We start from the raw sequence: 22,733 nt of genomic DNA on the forward strand, positions 1-22,733 counted from the left end.
CAAGGCCAGGTTGAACAGAGCCTTGGGTGACATGGTTTAGTGTGAGGTGTCCCTGCCCATAGTAGGGGGGTTGGAACTGGATGATCTTAAGGTCCTTTCCAACCCTAACTCTTCTACAATTCTAGTTTAAGTAAGATTGAATCAATAAACACGTCTTCTTATGTCTCCTACAACCACTTCCACATTCATGTTACCTTTTGGAAAATATTTCTGCTTAACATGCAGCAGTGTCCTTTAACACCCTCTTTTGAGTATTTTAAAGCCTCAAATAGACTTTTATCACTGAAGCACTGTGTCCATACATATAGTTATTTCATCTTTGCATTTATTTGTTCTAAGACTGCAGGATCTTCAGAAGTGAGTTTCAGCTTTACAGTGAGTTAGGGTCAGATTTTGCCTGTACTTACCCTTCTGGTGCCAGGAGTGTCATGAAACTTAAGTTCATGGATTTTTACAAGATGGAAGCTAATGCAACTAGTTCCAATAAAAAACACAATTTACTCTAAAGAGACATCAGCAGCATTATGTTATTTAAACAAATAAGAAAGAATGAGAACAGCTAATGTGTTGGTATGCTCATTCTTCAAATAACATTTTCCTAATCAGGGCAGCACTAGACAAGAATCGTGGCAAATTGGTGGGTTTATGCAGTATGGTTGGTGCCTTATGTCTTGTGTTGTGTCATATTCGACAAGACAAGAAAAGCCTGTATCTGCTGATAGGTTTAACAATTTGGGAGTTTTGTTTTTGTTTTCTGTAGCTTTTGAGACTTTCATACCCTAATAAGACTTGTAACATGAGGAGCTAATTCTTAATTCTGTTGTAAGTAACTGGGAGTTTTGTGAACTAGCTGAGTGTGTTTTCCGTTTTCAACTATGTCATGCTTGGTTCAACCTGAAGAGACAGAGGCACAGGGTATACATACACCAGGAGGGCAGCAATTCCCATGTCACAGCGGCTCTGAGAGTTTAACCTCGCAGAGCCCATTCCAGTTGCATTTGGGACAGGGCTGGGTGCATGCTGCTGGACAGCGGTGTTTACCCAGCAATGACTCCCTTGTAGGTGGGTGCTTTGGTGTGTTTGCCACTCCCCTTTCGCTATGCTCGTGCCACTCACCAAGATTTTAGCATTTTCTATACCTCCAGCAATAATTTTTATGTTGTTTGTGTATTCCTTTGTGTTTGGAGCTGAGATAGGCTCCCTCCCTCCCCAGCTGGGACCCGGAGGGAAGCAAAGCCTGGAGGCTGGGGCAGGTTTTCCCTGCTACATGAGGTGGCAGATACTGGCATTTCTGCATTCTCTTCATACCTGCAACCATAAAAAAGCTATGAGGTGTTACAATTTTCACTCTGAATTCTGCTTTATTGAGTCCTTTATGCCTTGCAAATGGCATAGTTATTTGAAAAGTGGATATTACATGGAAACAATACAAATAAATAAAAAGACCTACAAAAAATACAAGGAATTATTATAATCTTTTCTTCAGATGAGTCTGGGCATTGCTGAGCCAAGTCTAAGACCTTTTAAAACTGCCTTGGCTTAAATAACAGCTGAAGTCAGTGAGATTTTCTCCTCTGACTCCAAACCTCTTAAGCTCTCTGTACCCCAAAGTTGTGGCATTTTAAGATAGACTCAGAGTGCCAATACATCCTCAAAGACCAAGGTGTGGAGGTGGCATTCCATGTTTCTCAGGAGGTCCACCCCCTTTCAGCAAGGCCAGTTAAACAGATGTGTCTGATGACACTAAGACCTTCTAGTCGTTTGCTCTATTCACATAATTATTTTATTGTAGGTGGTTCTAAATATAGTGTCTGGATGATGTGAGGAGTTATGTTCATGTGAGTAGTCTTGTAGGTAATTGAATTTTGCAAATGAGGATAAATAATTTATCTATAGTAAAGGACATTTTACTGATCTCAGGGGGGTAGAGAAATCCTACCTGTGTACTTTAAGCAGCCAGGATATATATAAGGAGCAAAGTGCCAATCTTTGTTTTTTGCAGATGTAGCTGATAAGCTTGTGTAACTTATGTAGTGAGGTTTCCAAATGAAGGTATTTTAGAAAACAGAAAGGAGCTAGATAGCTGGCATGACCGTAGGTGGAAGCAACTGCATGCATCAAGTTGTACTCTCCTGGTCCATCCAGAGTAATTTGTTTAAGGTTGTTTCCCTCTGTCCCAACCTCTCTGGCTGCAGCCCTCCAGAGAGGCTAGCGCCATCAGAGCACCACATCTCCTATCCCAGCACTCCATCCCAAATCCCAGCACCTATCCCAGTGCTCTATCCCAGATCCCAGGGCCCCATCCAGCTCCCGCGTGTCATAGAGCTGCCTTCCCTGGGGATGCGCGTTCACCCAGAATTCCCACACTGGTCCCAAGTGAAGTGACGCCAATCAGCGGCTGCGGGACCCTTCTGCAGGTCACTGTGCGGGTATGCAAGGCCCGCCAACTGATGAAACGCATGAAAACTGATGATATGCGTACATACGGATATAGTACAGTAACTTCTGCAGTGATTACTTCCAAGTGCGGCACGAAGTGCCCGGGGCACGGCTCTGTTAAGGCTTATTCAGAAATGGGTTAATTTAGACCCCAGGTCCTGCAGCCTCCTTCCCGGCCGCTCTCCTCCCGCAGAGCCCTCCCCAGGGGCCCCCACCGGTGCCCCGGGCCGGCTCCGGGGCCGGTTCCGCTGCCCAAGTCCCGCCGGGCTCCCGGGGCCGGTTCGAAGCGGGCGCCGGCGGCGTCGCGGGGTGACGCTGCGTCACGTGAGCGGGCGCGCTCCCAGGGTGCACGCGGGCCTGGTTGCCCCACCCGCTGCCCGAGCAGCGCGACACGGGAGGGGAGAACGGGGAGAGATCAATAATAACCGGGATGCGGGAGCGAGCAGGAGGAGCGAGGTGGGGGGAGATCCTCCCGTGAGGGACGGGCTCCGCGCGGGGGAGACGCCGATCCGGCTGCTTTCGGTTTTAATTTTCTCCCCCTCCTCCCCGCTCGCTGGAGAAGCCGAGAGGATTCAGCCGCCTGGAAACCTGATGTGAAAAAGCAGCAGCAAGGAGAGGGAAAACCAACCAACCAAACAAAAAAACAAAAAAAAAAAAAACCAAACCCCCCAAAAGAAAAAAGCAGAAAAAAAGGGGAGTGGGGCTCGGCCCGGGCCCCCGCCCCGCTGAGGGAGGAAGAACCCGCGGCCGGAGGGTGAGGAGCGGCGGCGCCCGGCGAGGGACGGGGACCCGAGAGCCGCGGCTGCCGCGATTCCCTCGGCGCTTCTGTCCGTCGGCGCGGGGGGAGAGGCGAGGAAGAGACGTTTCCCGATCCTCCGGGCCGAGGATCCGGGGAGGTTTCAGCGCCTGGAGCTCGTGCCTGTGGATTTAAGAGGATTATTTTTTTTATTTTTTTGGGGGTGGCTCTGAAGCTGGATTTGTTCCTGTGCGTGCCGCGCGGGAGGGGGCATTTCTGTTCCCTCTAGAGGAGCCGGCGGCCCGGCCGGGGGCGCGGAGATCCCCGCGGATCGCTCCGCATCGGGCCCTGCCGCCGCCACCCCCCTCCGGGAAAGGTGCGCTGAGGGGATCTGAGCGGGGGGGCGGGGAGGAGAAGCAGCTGCAGCTGCCGGGGAGAAGACCCGGCAGAGCGGCAGCAAAGTCATCGCTATCGGCCCCCCCTTGGCTGGCTCCGGGCTCGGCTCTCTCCATGTCTCTGGCTCTGGGCAGCGGCCGCCACAGCAGCGAGTAGGGGTGGAGGAGGAGGAAGAAGAAGAAGGGAGCCAGGGAGAGTGCCTCCCTCCCTCCCCCCGGCAGCCCCGGCCGCCTCCCGTCCCCTCGCCCCGCGTCCCCTGACTCCCCTTCCCAAGATGGGTTGTTTAGGGAACAGCAAAACGGAGGATCAGCGCAACGAGGAGAAGGCGCAGCGGGAGGCCAACAAGAAGATCGAGAAGCAGCTGCAGAAGGACAAGCAGGTCTATAGGGCCACGCACCGGCTCCTCCTGCTGGGTAAGGGGGCCGCAGGCAGCGCGGCGCCGGGGGAGCGGGCCGGGGGCCGCCTCCTCATCGCCGGAGGGAGGGCGGCGGGGCCGCTCACCAGCCCCCTGTCCAGGCACGGGGAGGCCCGAGGGAGAGGTGGGGCCCGGGGGGAGCGGAGCCGCAGGGCCCACCCGCCGGGGAGCCCGCTCCTGGCGGGGTCGCGGGGATCCGCTAGCGCGCGGGGAGGTGGGCCCGGCGGTTCTGAGGAGACCTGTGCGGTCCAGAGGAGCCCGCGGGTTCCTCGGCCTGGCGGCGGCGGGGACCTCTCGAACAGCACCCGGGGTGCCGCGGGCAGGCCCCGCAGGTACGGAGCTGCGGCTCGGGGCCGCTCTCCGCCCGCGGGGGCAGCGCCCCGCACGCACGGGCACAACGCGGGGAGGCAGGCCGGGGCAGGGAACGGGCCTCGGGTGCCGGACCGCCGCCTACGAGGGGCGCGGGATCGCCAGGCCCGAGGGGGAACCTGGGAGATTAAACAAGGCAGGGCGCTGACAGGGGCCGCGGGCCTGCCCTGGGCGTGCGGAGCGGGCAGCCGCGGCCGCGGGGAAGGCCGGTCACCGCGGCCTGGCGGGAGCCGGGGCTCGGCCGGCCCGAGGCGCTCCCCTCGCCGTGGAACGTGTGGCCAGGCCGGGGAGAGGAGGAAGGGGAAGGGAGGAAGTCGGGGAATCTTTTGGGGGAAACGGAGGGAGGATGTCGGTCCCGAAGGGAAGCGCGGCGGCACTGGGGACGAGGGAGCTCCGCGCCTGTGGCGGGGGGGAGCAGGGTTGGGAGCGGGCGCGTCCCCCGGCTGGCTCGTTGGGCTTAGCTTGTCGCACCGTTAATTAAGGTGTCGCACGTTTGGAGGGAGGGGGTCGTTTGTAGCTTGTTTTGAGGTGTTTCAGCGTTAATTTAAGTGACCTGCATGTGTCACGTTTTTGGGAGATAGGTTTAGAAATGCAGGTTACGGCTTCAAGGAGGGGGAAGGTCCAAAAGGTGTTATTGGAGAGAACAACAAAATGCTTGTCAGATTCATTTGGAAGTCGTGGTTTAGAATAAGATGCAGTTACGAGATCCGGGTTGTTTTGGTCACGCCGAGGAACCGCTTATGCACGTTGTGTGCGGGGTTTTAGCGTGGAGCAGAGAGTAGGCCTCAGCCCAGTTCTGGTGTGAAACAACCGTAAAAGGGGGGACAATAAAAAAGAGAGGTTTTGAGCGTTATGAATTTGGATTTGTCCTCTTAGCGGTAAAATCTTGCAAATACTAATTTGAAGAAAAAGGCTTAATGTAAATGGAGAGTGATTGGGAACTACGGCAGCACCTGCAGCACTGAGGAGCCTGCCAGGGTTCAGATTATCGTTTTAGCAGGATAATTTGGACCTTCAGCTCTCGGGGAACGTGTTGAGTTCCAGATTTCAGGCTGAATATTTTAATAGATCAGTAGAAACCATTTGTCATCAGATAGGTTACTGCCGAGAGAGGCAGAATTTCAGAAAACAGAAGCATGGTGGGTTTGCCTGGGTTTTCTTTCAGTTTTCTTTAGTTTTGGTGTCTGAGAACCGTTTTAGGCACTTGTAAATAAAAATTACCGGGTGTTTAGTGAGGGCTGTAAGGTCATCTGTATGCCTGTGTTTTAAAGTGATAGTTCAGCTGTTGCAGTTTCTAACAGTAACTGTCATGAGCTGGGGCCAGTCTGTAACACAAACTCGCTGGTAAAAAATAAAAATGCTCCTGGCCCTATTGTTATTATTTGTTTACTTTACAAGATACGTGAAATAAAAAAAAAAGTGCCTTGAAAATATCCTAACAAAGGAGAGCTGCTAAATACTCTACGGGTTTATAATGCTCTTTGCTGGCCCCACCACTGTACATGTGCTTTCCCCTTCTGCCAGGAGCCGTCTCACTGAAGTTAATGGCACTCTCATTTATGGTGAAGTTAAATGTACACACAAGTGTTGGCAAGAATTGGGCCTTAACGAGTAGTCCAACATAGATTAACTCAGAAATTCAAAATAGAAATAGATTAACTCAGAAATTCAGTTGTAGTACTTCATTTTGGGTCACTGGTGTGAACCTACCCCCAATCTTGTCCTAAGTGAAGATTTTGGCTCTCTCAGTGCTTATAAGATGTGATTCCGTGTTACAGCTGAAATGTTCTTATTAATTAGTCTGAATGGAAATATGATTATAGCATTATTGCTATTCCTGAATAATTCTTAGTTGTGAAGAGGACCCAGTCTTTACCTTAACCTGAGATACTCATTCTTGATTAGTTTTGCCACCTGTTTTTATTGCATAGTGCAGTATGCCTAAAGAGAGAGACCATGTATGTCATAAAGTAGTAGTTTAGGGGATAAATGGTGCTTGCATTAAGAGTTGTAGATAAAAACTGCTCTCTCAATGCTTACAAAACATCAGCAAGGAGAGGGAAAAGGAGTAAAAGCTCCGGTGCTAAGGTGGCAGAACACGCATGCAGGCTTTATAGAGCAAGAATTCATGAGGTAGAAGGAAAGGAAGGGAGAAAGCAGAGGGGAAAGGATTTGTCAGAAAATGAACTTTGAAATATAACTGCTAAAATACAGTTTTGCACACGAGGCTCAAAATGGAGGTTTGTGCTGTCAGTGTGTGCTAGCAGAGGCCTGACATCCTATAAATACAGACTGTACCTCTGTGCCTATTCCAGCACAGCCATACGTTTCTGTTGAGACATAGACTCATGAGCACAATAAATGAGTAGCCAGGAGATGTGAAAGGGAATCTTTCTGAATTTTGCCAGGTTATGATACCTCTGTCACAAAAAATATGTTTGCTTTATATAGAAAGCTACCGATCTGGCAGTGTGGAGTAGCTCAGTTAAATGCTGCTGTTTGAGTCTTTTTAGTGTGCATGGAAAAAACGGGTACTATAGGCAGATGGGTTGCCCTGTGCACTGGCATCCGTGCAGCACAGCAGAAATAGCATACATCTACTTATGGAAACTGGAGTAAAGTGGAGTGGGGTTTTTTGTACTGCAGGGTATATAACGGAATCAGAGAGCCGCGGGGGGCTGTTTGGAGCATGCAGCCACAAAAGGTGGTCTTTGCGTCTCCTTGCGTATGTGATTGATTTGGAACATGTACAGAGGGTGGGAGGTTGCTTACAAGACACAAATTAGAGAAGGAGGTTTCTGTAGCTTTGTGGGTGGAGGCTTAAAGGGATGCCTTCCTTTTTCAGATGTGAGTATCCACATTTTATTTCTTGTGATTTAAATTGCAGTCTTTTGATTGGGTGAAGATAACTGCAGCCAAACTTAAAATATTTTAAGGCTCTAACAAAAAGGCTTTAGTTTAATATGGGCTTCAATTGGTCTTTTTGTCAGATACTAGTGACATGACACACAGACTTTAACATTCCATCATGTTCTCTATAAAATGTTGAAGTTGTCCTTTCTCCTTCCAAACCCCACAGTCTGCATTTAACATTGACACTGGAAAAACGGACAGTGAAATGATCCAAGCTTCAGATTTGACACATGACTTGAGCTGGGCATGTGTCAGCTACGACTGAAGTTTCCAGTGGCAATGATTTCTTTTTCTTTCACTTTTCACTCTTGCACTGAAAAAGTCAACTTTCTCGTTTTTACCCTGAAGAAAAAAATCTAGCGTGTCCCTTAATCACTCATGCTTCCTTCTGAAATTGATTTACTTTCATTTTCTAGGTGCTGGTGAATCCGGTAAAAGCACAATAGTCAAACAGATGAGGATCTTGCACGTGAATGGATTTAATGCTGAGTAAGTGCATTTGCTTTTTTACTTAGAACTTACGTTATGTCTGTGCTCTGCACAGTAGTCACTGCTGCTGTTTTGTGTCTTGCTGTATTCTTGCTATTGTTTCACAGTCTCTAGAATTTGGATGTGTATTTTTAAATGAGATTAGTAGCCATTAACTTGAAGTCATGCACCAATAATAAGTGAGAGCTAATGCTATAAAATGATGTATATCAAGGCATAGCCGATTTGACCGAAGGCTTAAGTTTTGTGGGTTTGTTGTTTTTTTTTAACTGCAGTTTCTTTCACAACATGGCTGACACTGATTTACCTCTACTATAGCACATGGATTCATACTGCTATGTATATACCTCCTGTTACTGTATGAAATGAACGCATTTTTCTTTATTTAGAGCAAGTGAGGCTTTTATTTCTGCCTCCTCACAAAATGAGACTGCACTATGAATTTGGGGGGTAATAGGGCAGGTTTTTTTTTTCTGTTTGCTCATCCAGATGTTGGTATTAAATAATGTTTCTAAAAGCGTTTCTTGTTACACTTAAAATCTGTTTAGTTATTTGGTTGTTGTGAGGAGGGGAATGGCATTAAGATAGGGAAAATGGATTTTTTTTCTTTATTTTTGTCTAAGACAGATTTGTGTTTGCTAACTTTTCAGCTAACCTCACTAGGGAGCAGGAAGAGGTTCTTTTGCATGTTAAGTTTACACATGCAAGCGTCTGTGTGTGTGTGTATGTGTATACCAGAACCTGCTAAACTAATTCTAATTGAATTAAGGTGTTGGACTTTCAGAGTTTATTCTCTGTGTTTATTTTTAAAAAAATATATTACTGGTTTTGTCTTGCTTTCAGTCATAGTATTTTTGTATTGGCATCCTCTATTTTCTAGTAGTATCATCTATTTTGTGAATCCTGCCTTTTTGGGAAGATGAAGCTTTTGCAGTTAGGCTTTCAGCAGTTAAGTCTTTTGTCAGAATGTCTGAGCTAAAAGTTTAGCCGTGGAGCCTGGACAATGCTTCTTCCTAATCCCCAGATGCTGGTTTGGGATAAGGTACAGAGTCTTTTGGAAGAAACTTCAGACTGATTCCTACCAAATTACGTCCTGTGCTACATGGTTTTAACTCCTCTGTATAAGGAATATGTTCTTTGTCCTAGGCAGTTTTTTTTTTCGTAAGTGCCCAGTCCTGTGTCCTCTTACTGCTGAGTTGTCGCCATTATTGTGGCTGCTCTAGTTACTCAAGATCTCTTAAAAGACTTGTATGACTTAAAAGATTTACGTGAGTTGACTTTGGTGTAGCATTTCTCAACATAAGGTGCTAAGTAAAAAGTTCATCAATGAAAGTGAAAGTCAGGTATCCCTGGCACCTTTAAAAGTATCAGTCCTCTCAACCAACACAGTTCTAATTTTTCTAAGCACACTGACGCCCTTAAATAGGTGCTGCTCTGCTGCTGTGTAATGAGTGGTGTATTTCATGGTTAAGATAAGCTGTTCAACCCTTCAAGCTGCATACCCAAATTTGTGCAGAGCTGGGACCCCAGAGACCCATTATACAAAGCCGGGGGAGCTGGGGATGGACTGGGACACGCTTTGGGATCTGTTCCTCGAGTATCTCACTTCTGTGTTGTAGGCTGGGGCTGGGCTGGGCTGAGCTGAGTGTGCAGTGGGATTCCAGGGCACATGGCAAATGTGGCCTCAGGAGCTTCTGCTGGCTTCTGCCTTCTCATAGCAAGGGGTTTGGATTACCTAGCAGCCCTGCTGCCAATCACATAGCATACCCTCGTGTGGGAGCCATGCCTGAGTTGTGGGGGAGCTGTGTGTAGCTCAGGAAACATCGTCTGTCTCCCCCATGGCATCTTGTCTTACGTTCAGTCTTCTGTGCTTATCCTTTTGTGGGTAGTATGTGTTGGAAAATTCAGGTGCATAAAAATCAAATTAAAAAGTGATATATATAAAAAGTACATGAAGTAAGTTATAATGCGTCTAGTTTTAGGGTTTCGTTGCCAGAAATAAACACTAGATCATAACATATGCTTTACAGGGACAGAAGGTTGATTTTCAGTGTTTTTAAATTCTTGAGAGTTACATGTTAGTACTTGAGTGACTTGTATTTTCTTCAGAGTAACTAACTGCTTCCCCACCCTGTCCTGCTTTTCCCGCTATCCTTTCTGCCCACCTCATTCCCTTTTGCCTTACTTGTGGAAAAATGACATGGGATTCAGCTAATGAGAGAGAGCATGGAATGGTCTTGGAAAGGATTTTTTTTCAAGGGTAGGAAAAGTAAAGCATTACGTTTCTTAATGTTCTTATCAGTTGTTGTATAACATAAATGTGTTTGCGTACAACACCACAGCTCATGTGATGAATAACAGCAGAGAGGTTTTGAAAACTGCAGTATGCTGGAGATGAAAAGACAGTTTAACATTAGTGTCCATGTACATGACTGTAGCTTTGAATTAGTCTGTTGCTGCAGCTTATTCATGTGGCTTGAAAAAAATCCACTTTAAAGTCCTGTCTAAAACTTGTTCACCTTTGATTTGGTTGCCCTGTGATAATTGAAGTTTGAAGCAGGAGGAGGATGCATGTTACAAAATAGGTCTAATGTGCTACAAACGAGGGAATCAAAATTTTTTTAGTGCTACTCAGATACTCTTCTGAGTTTCTAATGACTAAACAGGATATCCAGGGTTAAGGGTACTGGCTTCCTTCAGTCAGTGTGAGGGGGGTTTATTTGTTTTGGTTTTAGGGTTCTGCCCCTAAGTAGATGAAGGGAGAGTTGCCATATGTAAGTGAATTGTTGTAGCATTTAACAAGGTAAAATTATGTAGTTCTACAAAACTAGAGGAATTTCCTTTGGGACTCCAATCCCTGATCACTTTAGCTAATTAATTATTTGAAGAACTGTATGGAATCAAGTGTTCAAGATAATTAATGTGCTTAATAGTTACCAATGCTAAGGTGAATGTGAATGTGGTTAAAGTTCTTGGCAAGTTAACTACAGTAAAGACTGTTTAAACATTTTTTCAGTGTTACTTTTATAATCTGTGGTTGAGTTAGAGACAGAAATGTATGGTTGATTTTATTTGTTCCTGTTGTGAAGGTGGCGTGTGGGAAGTAACAGCACTGTGGTATTGTTGAGCAGACTAGAATACTGGAGAAGCAAGACATGTTCTACAGCACACGTTTTTATGGATGGAGTTTTTGGAAAGGCATAGCCCACTTCACAGGATGGCTTCAGTTTGCCGTGCTATGAACTGACATCTTCCTACAGCAATTTCATAAATAATGGGAATGTGGCTTCCCCACAGTGCTCTTCCAGTGTTCCTCATCTCTTAAAAAGGAGAAGCTGCCTTTTAAGCATAATGAAGACTCCATATCAACCACATTTTCTACTCCGCGTTACTGCCATCAACAGAGCCCCTTGTGATGTAGAAGGGGTTTAAATATGGCTTGTAATAGCAGGAAGCCTGTTACTTCCCTTCCTTTCTTTCTCTCCCTCCTTAACACTGTCATTTCATGAGGCTGTTCCAGAGGAGTAGATCTCTGCTGTTGCCTATTGCATTTGTGTGCATCCACTGATAAAAGTGGAGCTAAAACCTTCTCTTTTTGACTGGAGAAGGTCAGATGCCAATCTTTATGAAAGGATTAAAAATGGGAAAGGGAGGACAGGAGGAGTAAGAAATATAATTGCAAGAATTAATGTAAATGTACAGTTCAAGTTGAAGAGGAGGAAAAACCTCTTCTGTGTTAAATCTTGAGGCTGGAATTCTTTGCTTTTAAGGTGATGGCCTTTCAAGTGACTTTTTAAAGTCATCTTTCCTCTCTGAGATCACTGTGGGTTTGGCTTAGAGGCCCTAAGGAGAGCATCGTTGTCATGTGCGAGTTAGAAAGTGAGACATTGGCAAGGGCAAGAGTCAGGAAGTGTCATGGGGAAAACTGGGACAAGCAGAAATATTTAGATAGAAATAAGTTGTTGAAATGTGGCTTACGAAATCCATTTATAAGATTAACAAATAAGGGGAATGTGCCTTTGTGATTACTAAGTTGGATAGTATAGATGACTCAGGAAGTCTTGAGTTTATAGGGAATTGCAGTTAATGCTTTTCAGCCTCAGTTTCCCAAATGACATTGTATAACAATGACTCAAACTAGTATGTTGTTGGATAGGAGTTTGTATATTTATCAAATCTATTAATGATAATGACAGAAGCAGAACCAAACAGCTTTGTTTTCAAGATGTAGATGACAAATATATTCACGTTTCTCTTGTACTTAAAAAATACATTTTCTCCTTGTGGTGAAGTTAAAGCCAAGTTGCCGTCTTAAAGGTTTGGAACTTTCTCTCTTTTCTTACCTATATTTAGTAATTTAATGAGGAAGTAAAAGTAGTCACTGGTGCTTTCTAATCCTTCTGTATGTCTCATCCACCAAAAGTTGAACTGAAGTACCACCATTATTTCACAGAAACCAGGAAATGATGGTATCTGGTCACATTGGTCAGTGTCAATCTCTTCTGTCACTGAAATGAATTCTGACTCAGTAGCTTTACTCTTCTACTCCTGGATACTGTGTTTTGTTTTCTCACTTTTTATGTATGTGATTTTTATGGAAGGGAAGTTAATGTTACAAATGAGAAAAAATTGCAATAGTTACCACAAAATTTTTTAATTAATTCCCTCCTAATGGCTAATATTACTGTGGACCCAGAAATGTTATTACTCTGTTTTTACAGTTCCTTTAGATTTGTGTACCAATACCATGTTTCCAGAATGCTCACATCAGTTCCTTGCCAAGAAGCAAACTGACTTTATTGAATTTTACTCGACTGGCAACAAAAATAATTTTTTGCTGGTGTTTGAGTAACATTGAAAATTGCAGGGGAGGGAGCTGGGGTATGTGATTTCCTCCTCCAAGCCCCCATTTGTTTGTTCCTTGCATCGCAAGGTGTATCAAGAGACTTCTGCAGATTGGAGACAGAGAGCACTATTTTTTCCTCAGCTCCTCTGTCAGGACATGGACGAGGTGTTAACTGTGCTGGAAAGTTTGTGTGTACGTGTCTGTTCAAGACTATGAAAAGTTCCATTGCAGCTGAACAACTCATTACAGGGTTTGATCAAAATTGGTGCCGTAGAACATAAAGGTGTGGGTGGAGAGTGGAGCAGGGTACGTACTTCAGTCTATTTTAGGTCTTGTCCTAAGATCTGACACAGTTGTGTAATTGAGTTTTGTCAAAAGACAAGAATATGCCAGCAGCCAATAAATACTATGATTAAGAACTGGATACTGCATATAGCTTGTAAAAGCTTATGCAGAAATGTTTATACAAGTTAAATATAACTTCCGTCAGCTTGAAAGAAACGGGAGGTAATATCTGTTGACATTAAGCAAAGAAGAAACTCCTTAATTGTTAGGATGTTTAATGTTGCATTTATGTGCTCGGAATTATCTTTTTCTTTGGAAATACTTTTTATTTCTTCAAAGGGGAAAATTTCATTCTGTGAAAAAGTAAACTTGAACTCAGTGAAGCAGCATTAATGTTTCAGTGTGTTATAAAGGGAAAAAAAGTTTCCAGTTTTGGAGGTTTTCAAGTTTCTTGTGGTATCTTGTCAGAAGACGTGAGACAATATCCATTAGGAACATGGGCAAATAATTTGCACTTAAATCTACTACCCAGGTGTGGTTTTAAATACTAGAAGATGAATTTTCAGCAAATTCCGGTAGTTTGTATCACCTGTACTGGGCCTTACTTGGCAAAGAGTGTTAACATACCATGATGCTGAATATTCTAATAGTCGGTGGAATAACTCCTTTACCTTGCTCAGAGGCATTCTGAAATCAGGCCAATAAAATGTTTCCATGTGCAAGGGAAGTGAGTTGTTTTTTCCAGGGTGCAAAATGATGTTATTTAGGTTCTTGAAAGCATTATAGAAAAGTGATGCATGGAGGACTCTAAAAGTTTGAAAAGCTGGTTAGTTCTGTCTGTGTTTGGATGCTCTTGGTAGGCTCAGGCTAACCATAAATGGAGAGATGACAGCACAGTATTGAGAGAAAGCATAGACTTGCATTTTGACATATGCTTTATTTTCAGCTGCCTGTTCTGTGTGCTTGCTTTTTCAGGGAACTCTTGCTTAGATAAAAAAAGGAAAGTGAGAATTGAATGTGAAAATTCCTTTATTTTCATAACTGCATGGGAAACAAGGTGTTGCTCATCACAGAGTGTGCATCTTGTCTTCTTATACTGGTTGGTGGGAAATGCTGGAATCTTCTAGTAAGGCAGTATTTAAACTACCAGTTTGATGTTGTTGCACGTTGAGCGCTTCTGTCCTCTGAATTACTGGTCCTTGCAAATTGACATTTTTGCTGTCAGTTAAATATTTTAGTTTTCTGATTTAAAAAAAAAAATAACAAAACCCCCAGTAGTAAACTCCTCCCTTAAGATAAATTTGCATATGTTGCAGACATGATTTGGCATGTAAAGGGACTGCTGAAAAATATGGCAGGAGTTGTATTTGTTTTGAGGTTTAAATTTCACAAAAGCTTTTTAAGTATGCATAGGCAGCTATCCACCTAGTAGAGTTGCAGAGTGCTTGGAGGGCAATAACTATGAATAGTAGAATAAGCATGAGTGATGTAACCTGAGAAGCAAAAGACAGAAGAGAATTTAAGACTTAACTATGGAAAGCATTGCAAATGGTTCTGGGAGGATTTTGACTTTTGATGGTAGATGTGGGGTTTTACCCATTAGTTTTGTTAAAAACTCAACAAATGAAAATAAACCCTGTTTTACAAAATTTGCAAGTTTCCTTTTACTTTCTCAAAACAGAAAACAAACTCTTATGTGGGTAGCTGAGCTAATGAAGGCTGATTTCTGTAACTTGTTCTACATCTCCCAAATTTCTCCCACAATATTCCTTCCCAGTCCCATATAGCATCTGCAGTTCCTCCCTTGAGACCTTTAGCTTTCCAAGCATCTCCTGTTTCCTCCATCCAGTGCAGTCCTCATTCTAGTCCATGGCCCTCATGTCTCCTGCAACACTGATCCCTAAATACTCCTGGATACTCCTGTCCTGTATCTTCTTATTTTCTGCTTATCCTGTTACCTGGACAACATTAGCATGCATTGTGGCTGCTGTGGATCTACGGAAACTGTTCCTGCTTTTGCTCATTAGAGCACTAATTTTGATCTGCCTTCTACTCAGCCTCTGATTTTCATTTCTGGAAATTAATCTCTGCAACAGAAAATCTCCTTCAGGTTTGGTTGGATGATGCTCTGAGAGTGAGACCGAGAGAAAACAGCTAAAAAAAGCCCTACTCTTCCTAAATTCACTCCAGATACTGTTTGAAATATTTTTACTCTGCACGTTCATGAGTTAAAAGTGGAAGTGGTATGTTTTTCTCCATTTTCGTATCTCAATCAAACATCTACTAGTATAAGCAAATATATAATTCTGTTTAACATCATAAACTATATTAAATACCCCCCAAAAAGCTTTAGAAACTTCAAAAATGTAACTGTATGGAGAATATTAAATATATGTCTGTAGTCCACACTTCTTTCCTTTCTGAAAAAAACTGAGTGTACAAGGCTTTCCCTCACTCGTCTCAAGAATGAGACCTGCAGAGTGATCTTCTCTAGCCAGTGTCACAGAATCGGTACCATGTGAAGAATTTGCTTCTACAATATCTCCTTGGATTTCTCCTTGTCTCTTTTATTTTGGATGGGCAGACTGGGCAGTACTCTGTTTTTCCCAGTAAAAAAAGTGTTTATTAATTTATCCTGATGGATGCTCGTGGAAGGTTACGTGTTTGGTATTAAAACTATACCTTCCCATGATTACAATCCCTGAAGATTCTGCTTACTTAATTACATTTTACCTGTTGTCAGTCATTCCAGCTGGGGAGTTTCTTCAGTTTCTTAATGTTAAAACCTAGTGTGTTTGTCCTATAAGATATAATTTATTACTAATAAATGCTATGCCTCTCTCAGCTCCTTCTAGCAATCTAGATCTAAGTGCTGTTTCTTGTTCCCGTTTCTTAGGTTGCTGGGCTTCCTGTGTTGTTACAGTCTCTGTGGGATAGGTTCAGTATGAGTGAGGATGTGTCATTTGTTTTCTCTTGGCCTGAGGGAGCAGGTTTGTGGGGTTCTCAGGGCTTGGTTTTTTTTAGTGAAAGCCCCTATTCTTGTTCCAGTTTTGTAAACATCCTTCCGGAGTGTCTTCAGTGTCTCCTAGATCAAGGCAGGCATGCTTTGAAGTATAATCCAGCAGGCAAATTTATCTTTATTTTTAGATATATCATGTGTTTGTATATTAGGGTTGCCCAAGTCCTATCTCTGATGAAGAGCTGAGATAAAGAAGTTGTACAACTTAGTCTGGGTCATTCAAAGCTCTTAAGCTGAAATGAAAGAATTTTTACTGATGTGTGGCTTTTATTTTAAATGAGACTTGAATCCTGATGTTGAAAATGATACACCCTCCATTTTACTTTGACAGTTGAATTTTGAGTTCCTAGTAAACACAAGAGTATTTAGGATGCCATGCAGGTGTAGCTACACCAGCTTTTAATTGTTATTTCTACAGCTGTATCTGATGTAAACATGCAGTAGAACTACTTGTTTACACCTGAGCTTGCTTACTTTGAAACAGCAATACATTGAGGTATGGTTTTGACATCTAGGAGGCAAAATTACCTGCTTTTTGAGGAGTGTGGTAGTGGAATGTCTTGATGAGATGCTCTGTTTTAAGGTGTTTGCTTTACAAAAGTATGAGAAAGCTTGTGACCTTCTCCATTAGCTACCTCTTGCTGACTGTATTCTCCAAAGGGCTATTTAATAAATCATTTTGTTCACTTGTCTTTAGTTAAGGCACCAGGAAATAATCATCTCTCCCAGCACACCCTTGTAGCCTCCCAAGAGTCGTGGGTGAACTAATGGAGCAGGCAGAGGTGTGCAGGATTTCCTTCTGAGGTTTAGGGTAGTCCCAGTAGACATTACATTTAGCCTTGAATGGCAACTTCACAGCTAGCTGTGGGATTTAATATTGCCTTCTTAATCATTGTGATTTAAATACTCTCCTCTTGTCTGTAGGTCTACATGCGTAGATGCACTTGTCTTCCCTTCAAGATATTTTTATTCTCTTTTGCCAATACAATTATCTATGTAATATGAATGTTTATATTAAATAGAACAAGTTGCAAGGAAATGTGTATCAGTAAACTAGGATTCTTCCTTAAGTTTGTAATGTGAAAGGAAGTCTTGCTCTTTTTTTTTTAATAGATAAAATTGCGTATTTAGCACACTATGTTCAGAAAACTGTGATACCTGTTTTAACCCTGAGAACTTAAATAACTTACAAATATGCTAGCTAAATTTGACTTAATGTGACATCACTGTGGAAAAATTAAACAAATTGGTTTCATGAATTTTAATTGAATTGCATAACAGTGATTGGCAGAGCTTCATCTATGTTGTGATGCTTTTAACAGGTAAAGACCATTTAAGATAAAGATAAAAACTTGCACTTGCAATCACTTTTTTTTTTTAAGTAGGCAAAGGATAGTAATAATAAGGACGTAGCTATTTCCTGGAATGGTTTTATTAAATACCTTTAAACTTTTTGGTTATCTGAAATGAGAATATAATCACAGCACTGCATTGTTCACCAAAAAATAAAATCCTGGTAAGCACAGTGCAAAGCTGAGGATTTTTTTTCTTACTATTTTCTATTATATTTTTTCCCCTTTAAATGAGTGAGAAAATTGAAAGGAGAAGGGTTCAGTTACGTACTTGAGGTTCTCAGAAAAGCTGATAATACTCTGACCCAACCTACTATACAAACCGCAAGTCCACATGCAGGTCAGCAAGAGCAGCTCCAGTTCTCCTGGCTTGGCATCCTCTGCACTTCTGAATATGTGACAGAACAGATGCAGAGGGCAGTGTCAGTAAGAACTTTAAGGTTTCTGCTACTTTGTCTTGGTGTATTTTGCAGCAAACGTGTTATGCAACTTTCTGGAAGATTTGCCTTGTGGGGTTATTTGGGGGTTTTTGTTGTTATATTTCTACAGTGTAGGAAGTTACTGAATTTTCAGTCCTGGGTTTTGAAGCGTACTGAAATAGATGGCTGTAAATTAGATGCAACCTTTTAGTTTTTGGTATGTAAAAATGATTAACGTTGTTTCAAAATAGTTACTCATAGGAACACGTTCTGCTCATGCTGAACACTGTAGATAAAAATACATTCTGTAACTTACACATAAAACACTTAAAAATTGCAAATTTAACTGTTCTGCCTTTTAGTTCTTTGAGTTGAAAACAGGAGGGAACTGTGTCCCTGGATTCTGATTTCACCAAGCCATTGGAAACTTGGGATGCTCTGTACTGCCTCTGTGTTTTGTCTTCACTTAATTGGACAGTCTTTATTTTATGTAATTGCATGTTATAAGGATGTTTTAAGTATGTTTACTTTCCTTATATTTATCAGCAAAGAACTTAATAGCATTATGTTGCCTCAGTACCTTTTGACACCACTGGAAAATAGGGTTAGTAAAAAAGACTGAGTAACCTATTTCTCCTTATTTTGCACAATTGCAGGGAGTCAGAAAAAACACTTTGGAATGATGTAGGCAATCTACTGCCTGGCTTTTTTCCTCACTGTTTTATTCATACTTTGGAAACATAAAAAGAGTTGTCCCAAAAGGGGGAGAGAGAGGTACAGAGGGAGAAGGGAAAACAGGCAGAAGTGATAGTCTAAGATTATGTCCATAAGTAATATTTAATGTGCACACATTACTTAGCAAAAAGCCTGTTAGATATATTGCCCTGAGAAAGAAATAGCAAGTTAACCTAATTCAGTCCCAGAATAAATGTTAAAACTTTGCTTCTCTTAGGCTAACTGTAATCAGTCAAGACCCCTATATTGTTAATTAAAATTAATAGATTGCATTTTGATCATTTTGGACAACATGAAAATGATTTTTTTTTCCACTTTATTTCTAATAGCATTGTTTGGGTGTACATTTAGGACTGGATGCAGGAGGTAAAATGATACATAGTTACGTACAGAAAACAAAACTATTCTGCAGATATTTTGTTTCTTACAAAAAAAAAAGTATGTCTTCATCCTGTACAATACTGCAAATAGAAAAGGAAGTTTAGCATCTGTGAGAAGGACAAATATCAGGATCATTTGTTAGAATATGGATATTTTCAGTAAATAATGGCCAGAGTCCCAAAGGATTAATTTCTTTGCAATTCTTGGAAAAAGGGAAACAATTCCGTTGCTTAAAAAGATTGCCCAGATGCTTGGCATCAAATGCAGGCATTTTAATTTATTATTATTACTTACTATAGTTTCTTGTGTCAGTGGTGCATAGGAACAACGTCATTAATGTTTAGCTTAGTTTCACATATAGTGAGATCTTCTTGAATGAACTGGTGCCTTTTTGGAGAGATTACAGATCTCATTGTAAAACCAACTGTTTTGATATTTGATGTAATATAACTTTTTTTTTTTTTACTTTAAAAATTGCCTTGTGTGAAATTAACAGTGCATATGTTACAGGGATGTAAAAGCTGGCTTACTGATAGATCTCTTGGTGCCGTGCTTAATAGAGACAATGAGTGGGACCTCTTCTTGGAAAGCCTCCAGGGAACTAGTGGTTACATACATAAAATGATCTCTTGGACTGCTGGCCCAATTTGATCTGAAACCCCCCTCTGCAAACTGGTCATGGAGTTAATACTGGGAAGGTCAGGTTACTCTTTTAATGTGATCTGAATAATGTGTTTAAAAGTTGTACATAAGAAATGTGTTGTAATACAGCTGAATGTGAGACAGTCTCACTGGAGTCAGAATGTAGATTGTATCTTTAAAATTGGAAAAGGACTTGAAAGTCAGTTCATTACCTTTGTATGCTTTTTTTGTTATGGCAAAAAGACAAATGCAGGCCTGGATTCCTGAAAAAAAAGAAAGGGAAAGTGAAGCATAAGTAATAAAGTGGACTTCCAGCACTGCCAAGAGTGTTATTGAAATAGTGTATCTCATGCTGGTGTCTTCACTTAGTGAGGGACGTGGAATTTCTGGGAAGAATTTAAAAGAAAGGCCGCAGGAGTTGTACAAAGGTCAGAAGCAGGGTGTCCAAACACAGTTTTCTTCCTGTGTAGAGGTATGTGAGAAAGATACCTAAAAATGAAGGCAGGTGTGAGATTCACTTCCTTAGCACTAGGAAGACTTTAACGGAAATAATTTGTTGGGGATGAGGAAGGCTCATTTGAGTGGCCTCAGGGAAGGACAGGTTTATTTTTAAACAGTATCTCAACCGAGCTTCTGGAGATACAGCTTTCCAGATGCAAATGTGCATGCTAGCGGTGGCCACCCTGGCATTGGGAAGCATGAAGCCTGCTTCAGTGTGCTACAAATTAGCCACTTTCTTTGCACTATGGGCTTTTATTCTTGCTTTTATTACCCTGAACATCATTATGATATATACGATTCTGTGTTGGTGCTTGAAGCCCTGAAACCTTGCGAGTCCTGTGTTTACCTGCTGGCATCAGAGATGTGGGGAAGCATAGGGATTGACTTTTGGGTTTGCTTTTTTTCCCTTTACCTACTTTGGTGTTTCTGTTACTGTTATCACTTCCTTTTGAAGCATTAAAAGTTGGGCAGGGTCTGAGGTGATGTTAGAAGATCCTCTTTTGTGCCAGGCTGTTTGATTCTTACTCACACGATCTAGATAAAATTAGCTGAAGAGCTTGAGATAAGAAGGAAACTCTTTCACTAGGAACTGTTAAGCATGTTTCCGTTTTCTGCTGCATAAGGGTTTTTTGATCTCCTTGAATTATTAGGACAGGCTTGCAATCAGTTCTCTGCCGTTGTAGGAGTCTTGGGTGCTCAATCTTGTTTTGTTTCAAATTGTGACCTTCAGGAAGAATTGTTTCATTTGAAATAGCAACTTTATACTAAAGTATATGGAGCAGCACAGCAGCTTATGGTGCTCTGAAAGGCAGGCTGAAGTATTCAACTATCCTCTCTGGCCTAAAATTCTTCAGAATACTTATTAAATGTGTGTTACCTGCTTGTTCCTTGCTGTACCAAACTGCTACCCCAGGTAAAAGTCCTGATTCTGAAGTCACTTCTGTGCAGGCAGTCATGTATGTGCCTAAGGAGGTGTCTTAATGGATTTAGTGGGACTCTGTGATTATGGATGTCTGTATTTTGAAAGAAATAGAAAAATTTCACCTTAGTGTGGATAATTCAGATTGGTATAGTTTGAGTGCATTAGTATCTCTTAATGAAACCAAATATAGTTCTCTTCAATTCCATTCATTCTGGGCCTTATCTCTCTTTCTGATCCATCTCACTAGTTGCCAAGCAACCTCAGCAGTAGGTCTGCACATCCAGCAGCATTTAAAAAAATAGAAAAGTAAGTAGTTGTTGCTGAAAATGAAATGCCTTCTGATGACATGAATGAAGAGAGCTACGAGAGAAGGAAATGGGGAGTGGTGAGTTTGGAGCTGATGTTCTGAAAAAGCTGACAATATTTAGCACTTAAGCAGTGCTCTTTATTTTCCAAGCACTAATCAAGCAATCCTAAGATTATTAAATAAAGAGTAATTTTTTTTTCCTTTCAGTGAGTGAAACACAGTTATGTTTATGCTTCATAGAGCAGAGGGCAGGATCTAGTCCCAGGAGGGCAGGAGTTAGTTTAGTGTATGTATTTCTTTCTCTGACCTGTATTGAGTTCCTGTGGTTCTAGCTGGACTGCAGATTAAGGGGAAGGTTTTGGAAGATTTTTGTTTGTGTGTTGCTGATACATAGCCATCACTGTCTATTCATTTCATGCTGATGCACCTGCAGTGTGTTGAGTTACATTAAAATATTTATCACCTGGAAGGCATTCCAGACTAGAAGTACAATAGATTGTGTGTAGGTTCTTTACCACTTGATAATGCTGTAATGCTTATAAAGCAATAAATGGAGCTTATTTTTGTGTTCTGTCTCCTGTGTGAGATGTGATCTGAGTAGCAAAGAAACTGCCATTGCAAAGGATATTGTAATGAAAATGAAATCTCATTGGAGAAAATGATTCTAGTGTTAGATTGTTTAGGACATTTAGCTTCAGGGATAGCTTCAGTTCAGAAAGAAAATGATTTATTTCACGTAGACTGACTAAAGCAACATCACTGAAGACACATAAATTGCAAAGTATCTAAATGAAGATTGCCTTAATTTGAGTTCATTTTAGTTTAGGACACAATGCCAGTGGCTGCTGTGTGGAAAGTTAATTTTAAATTCTGTAACAAACTCTTAAAAAACAGTAAGTAATTCTAATGCATTTCTTCTAAAGCAGGTTCTGACACTGTGAGCACTCACTTTCCCTCAGTCACAGTCTATCTGGAATTATAGAGTTGTGTGCCATTAAGGTATCCGTGAATTAAGCTATCCCACAAGTTTTGGTTTGGAGGACTGTTTGTCCCATTCATAATCTAATGTTTTCCTTCCTCCTTGTTTTTATCTCAGGGTGGTGGTCTGAGAAATGTGCTTATTCCACTTCTGTATCGGAGTAGTAAGAAAGGGATGTACTACAAATGTGTCGGAAATGGGGATATGTCAAGTCCCAGCTTCAATTTATACACAACCGTGGATGTGTTCTGAATTAATGCATTCAGCATCTGTGGACAAATACATGTCTGACATGCTTCAGGCACAGTGAAGCTTTTATATGCAGCGTGTTTTGTGCCGAGTCCATTGTTTACACGCTGGATGTCCACATAGGTGTGTTTGTCAAGAAGCTTCCATCTTGCTGTTGTTCAGGGTAAAATGACAAGAAGAAACAGTGTAACATAGGCATTTTCTGTGTGATGCAGATAAACACAAAAATGAACGCTCGGTGTGCAGCTTCCCAGCTTGTCATTGCAAGGCGACTTCCTGCTATCCTGCTTCTGCAGGAGTGTGAGGTGTTTTAAAGGTAGTGTGATACCTTAAGCTGTT

At 42.2% G+C, this 22,733-nt stretch overlaps 1 protein-coding gene across 3 annotated transcripts in view; it reads left to right on the forward strand.

Moving 5' to 3' along the window:
• GNAS (GNAS complex locus) overlaps window positions 1-22,733 on the forward strand; it is a 151,321-nt gene that overhangs the window by 52,170 nt on the left and 76,418 nt on the right. The window contains exons 1-2 of one of the 3 annotated variants that reach the window (XM_061441759.1): window positions 3,122-3,984; window positions 7,685-7,757. In XM_061441759.1, coding sequence (XP_061297743.1) covers window positions 3,846-3,984; window positions 7,685-7,757 — 212 coding nt within the window. In that variant the 5' untranslated portion in view covers window positions 3,122-3,845. Of the gene's footprint in view, window positions 1-3,121; window positions 3,985-4,148; window positions 4,319-7,684; window positions 7,758-22,733 lie in introns of those variants that run through there. The other 2 variants (XM_061441760.1, XM_061441758.1) reach the window with 2 other exon arrangements.

This window comes from Pezoporus flaviventris, unplaced genomic scaffold (genome assembly GCF_033815535.1).
Source record: "Pezoporus flaviventris isolate CSIRO_AGI_PZ_B2104156 unplaced genomic scaffold, CSIRO_AGI_Pfla_v1 ptg000213l, whole genome shotgun sequence".
In the NCBI taxonomy this organism is placed as follows: Eukaryota; Metazoa; Chordata; class Aves; order Psittaciformes; family Psittacidae; genus Pezoporus; species Pezoporus flaviventris.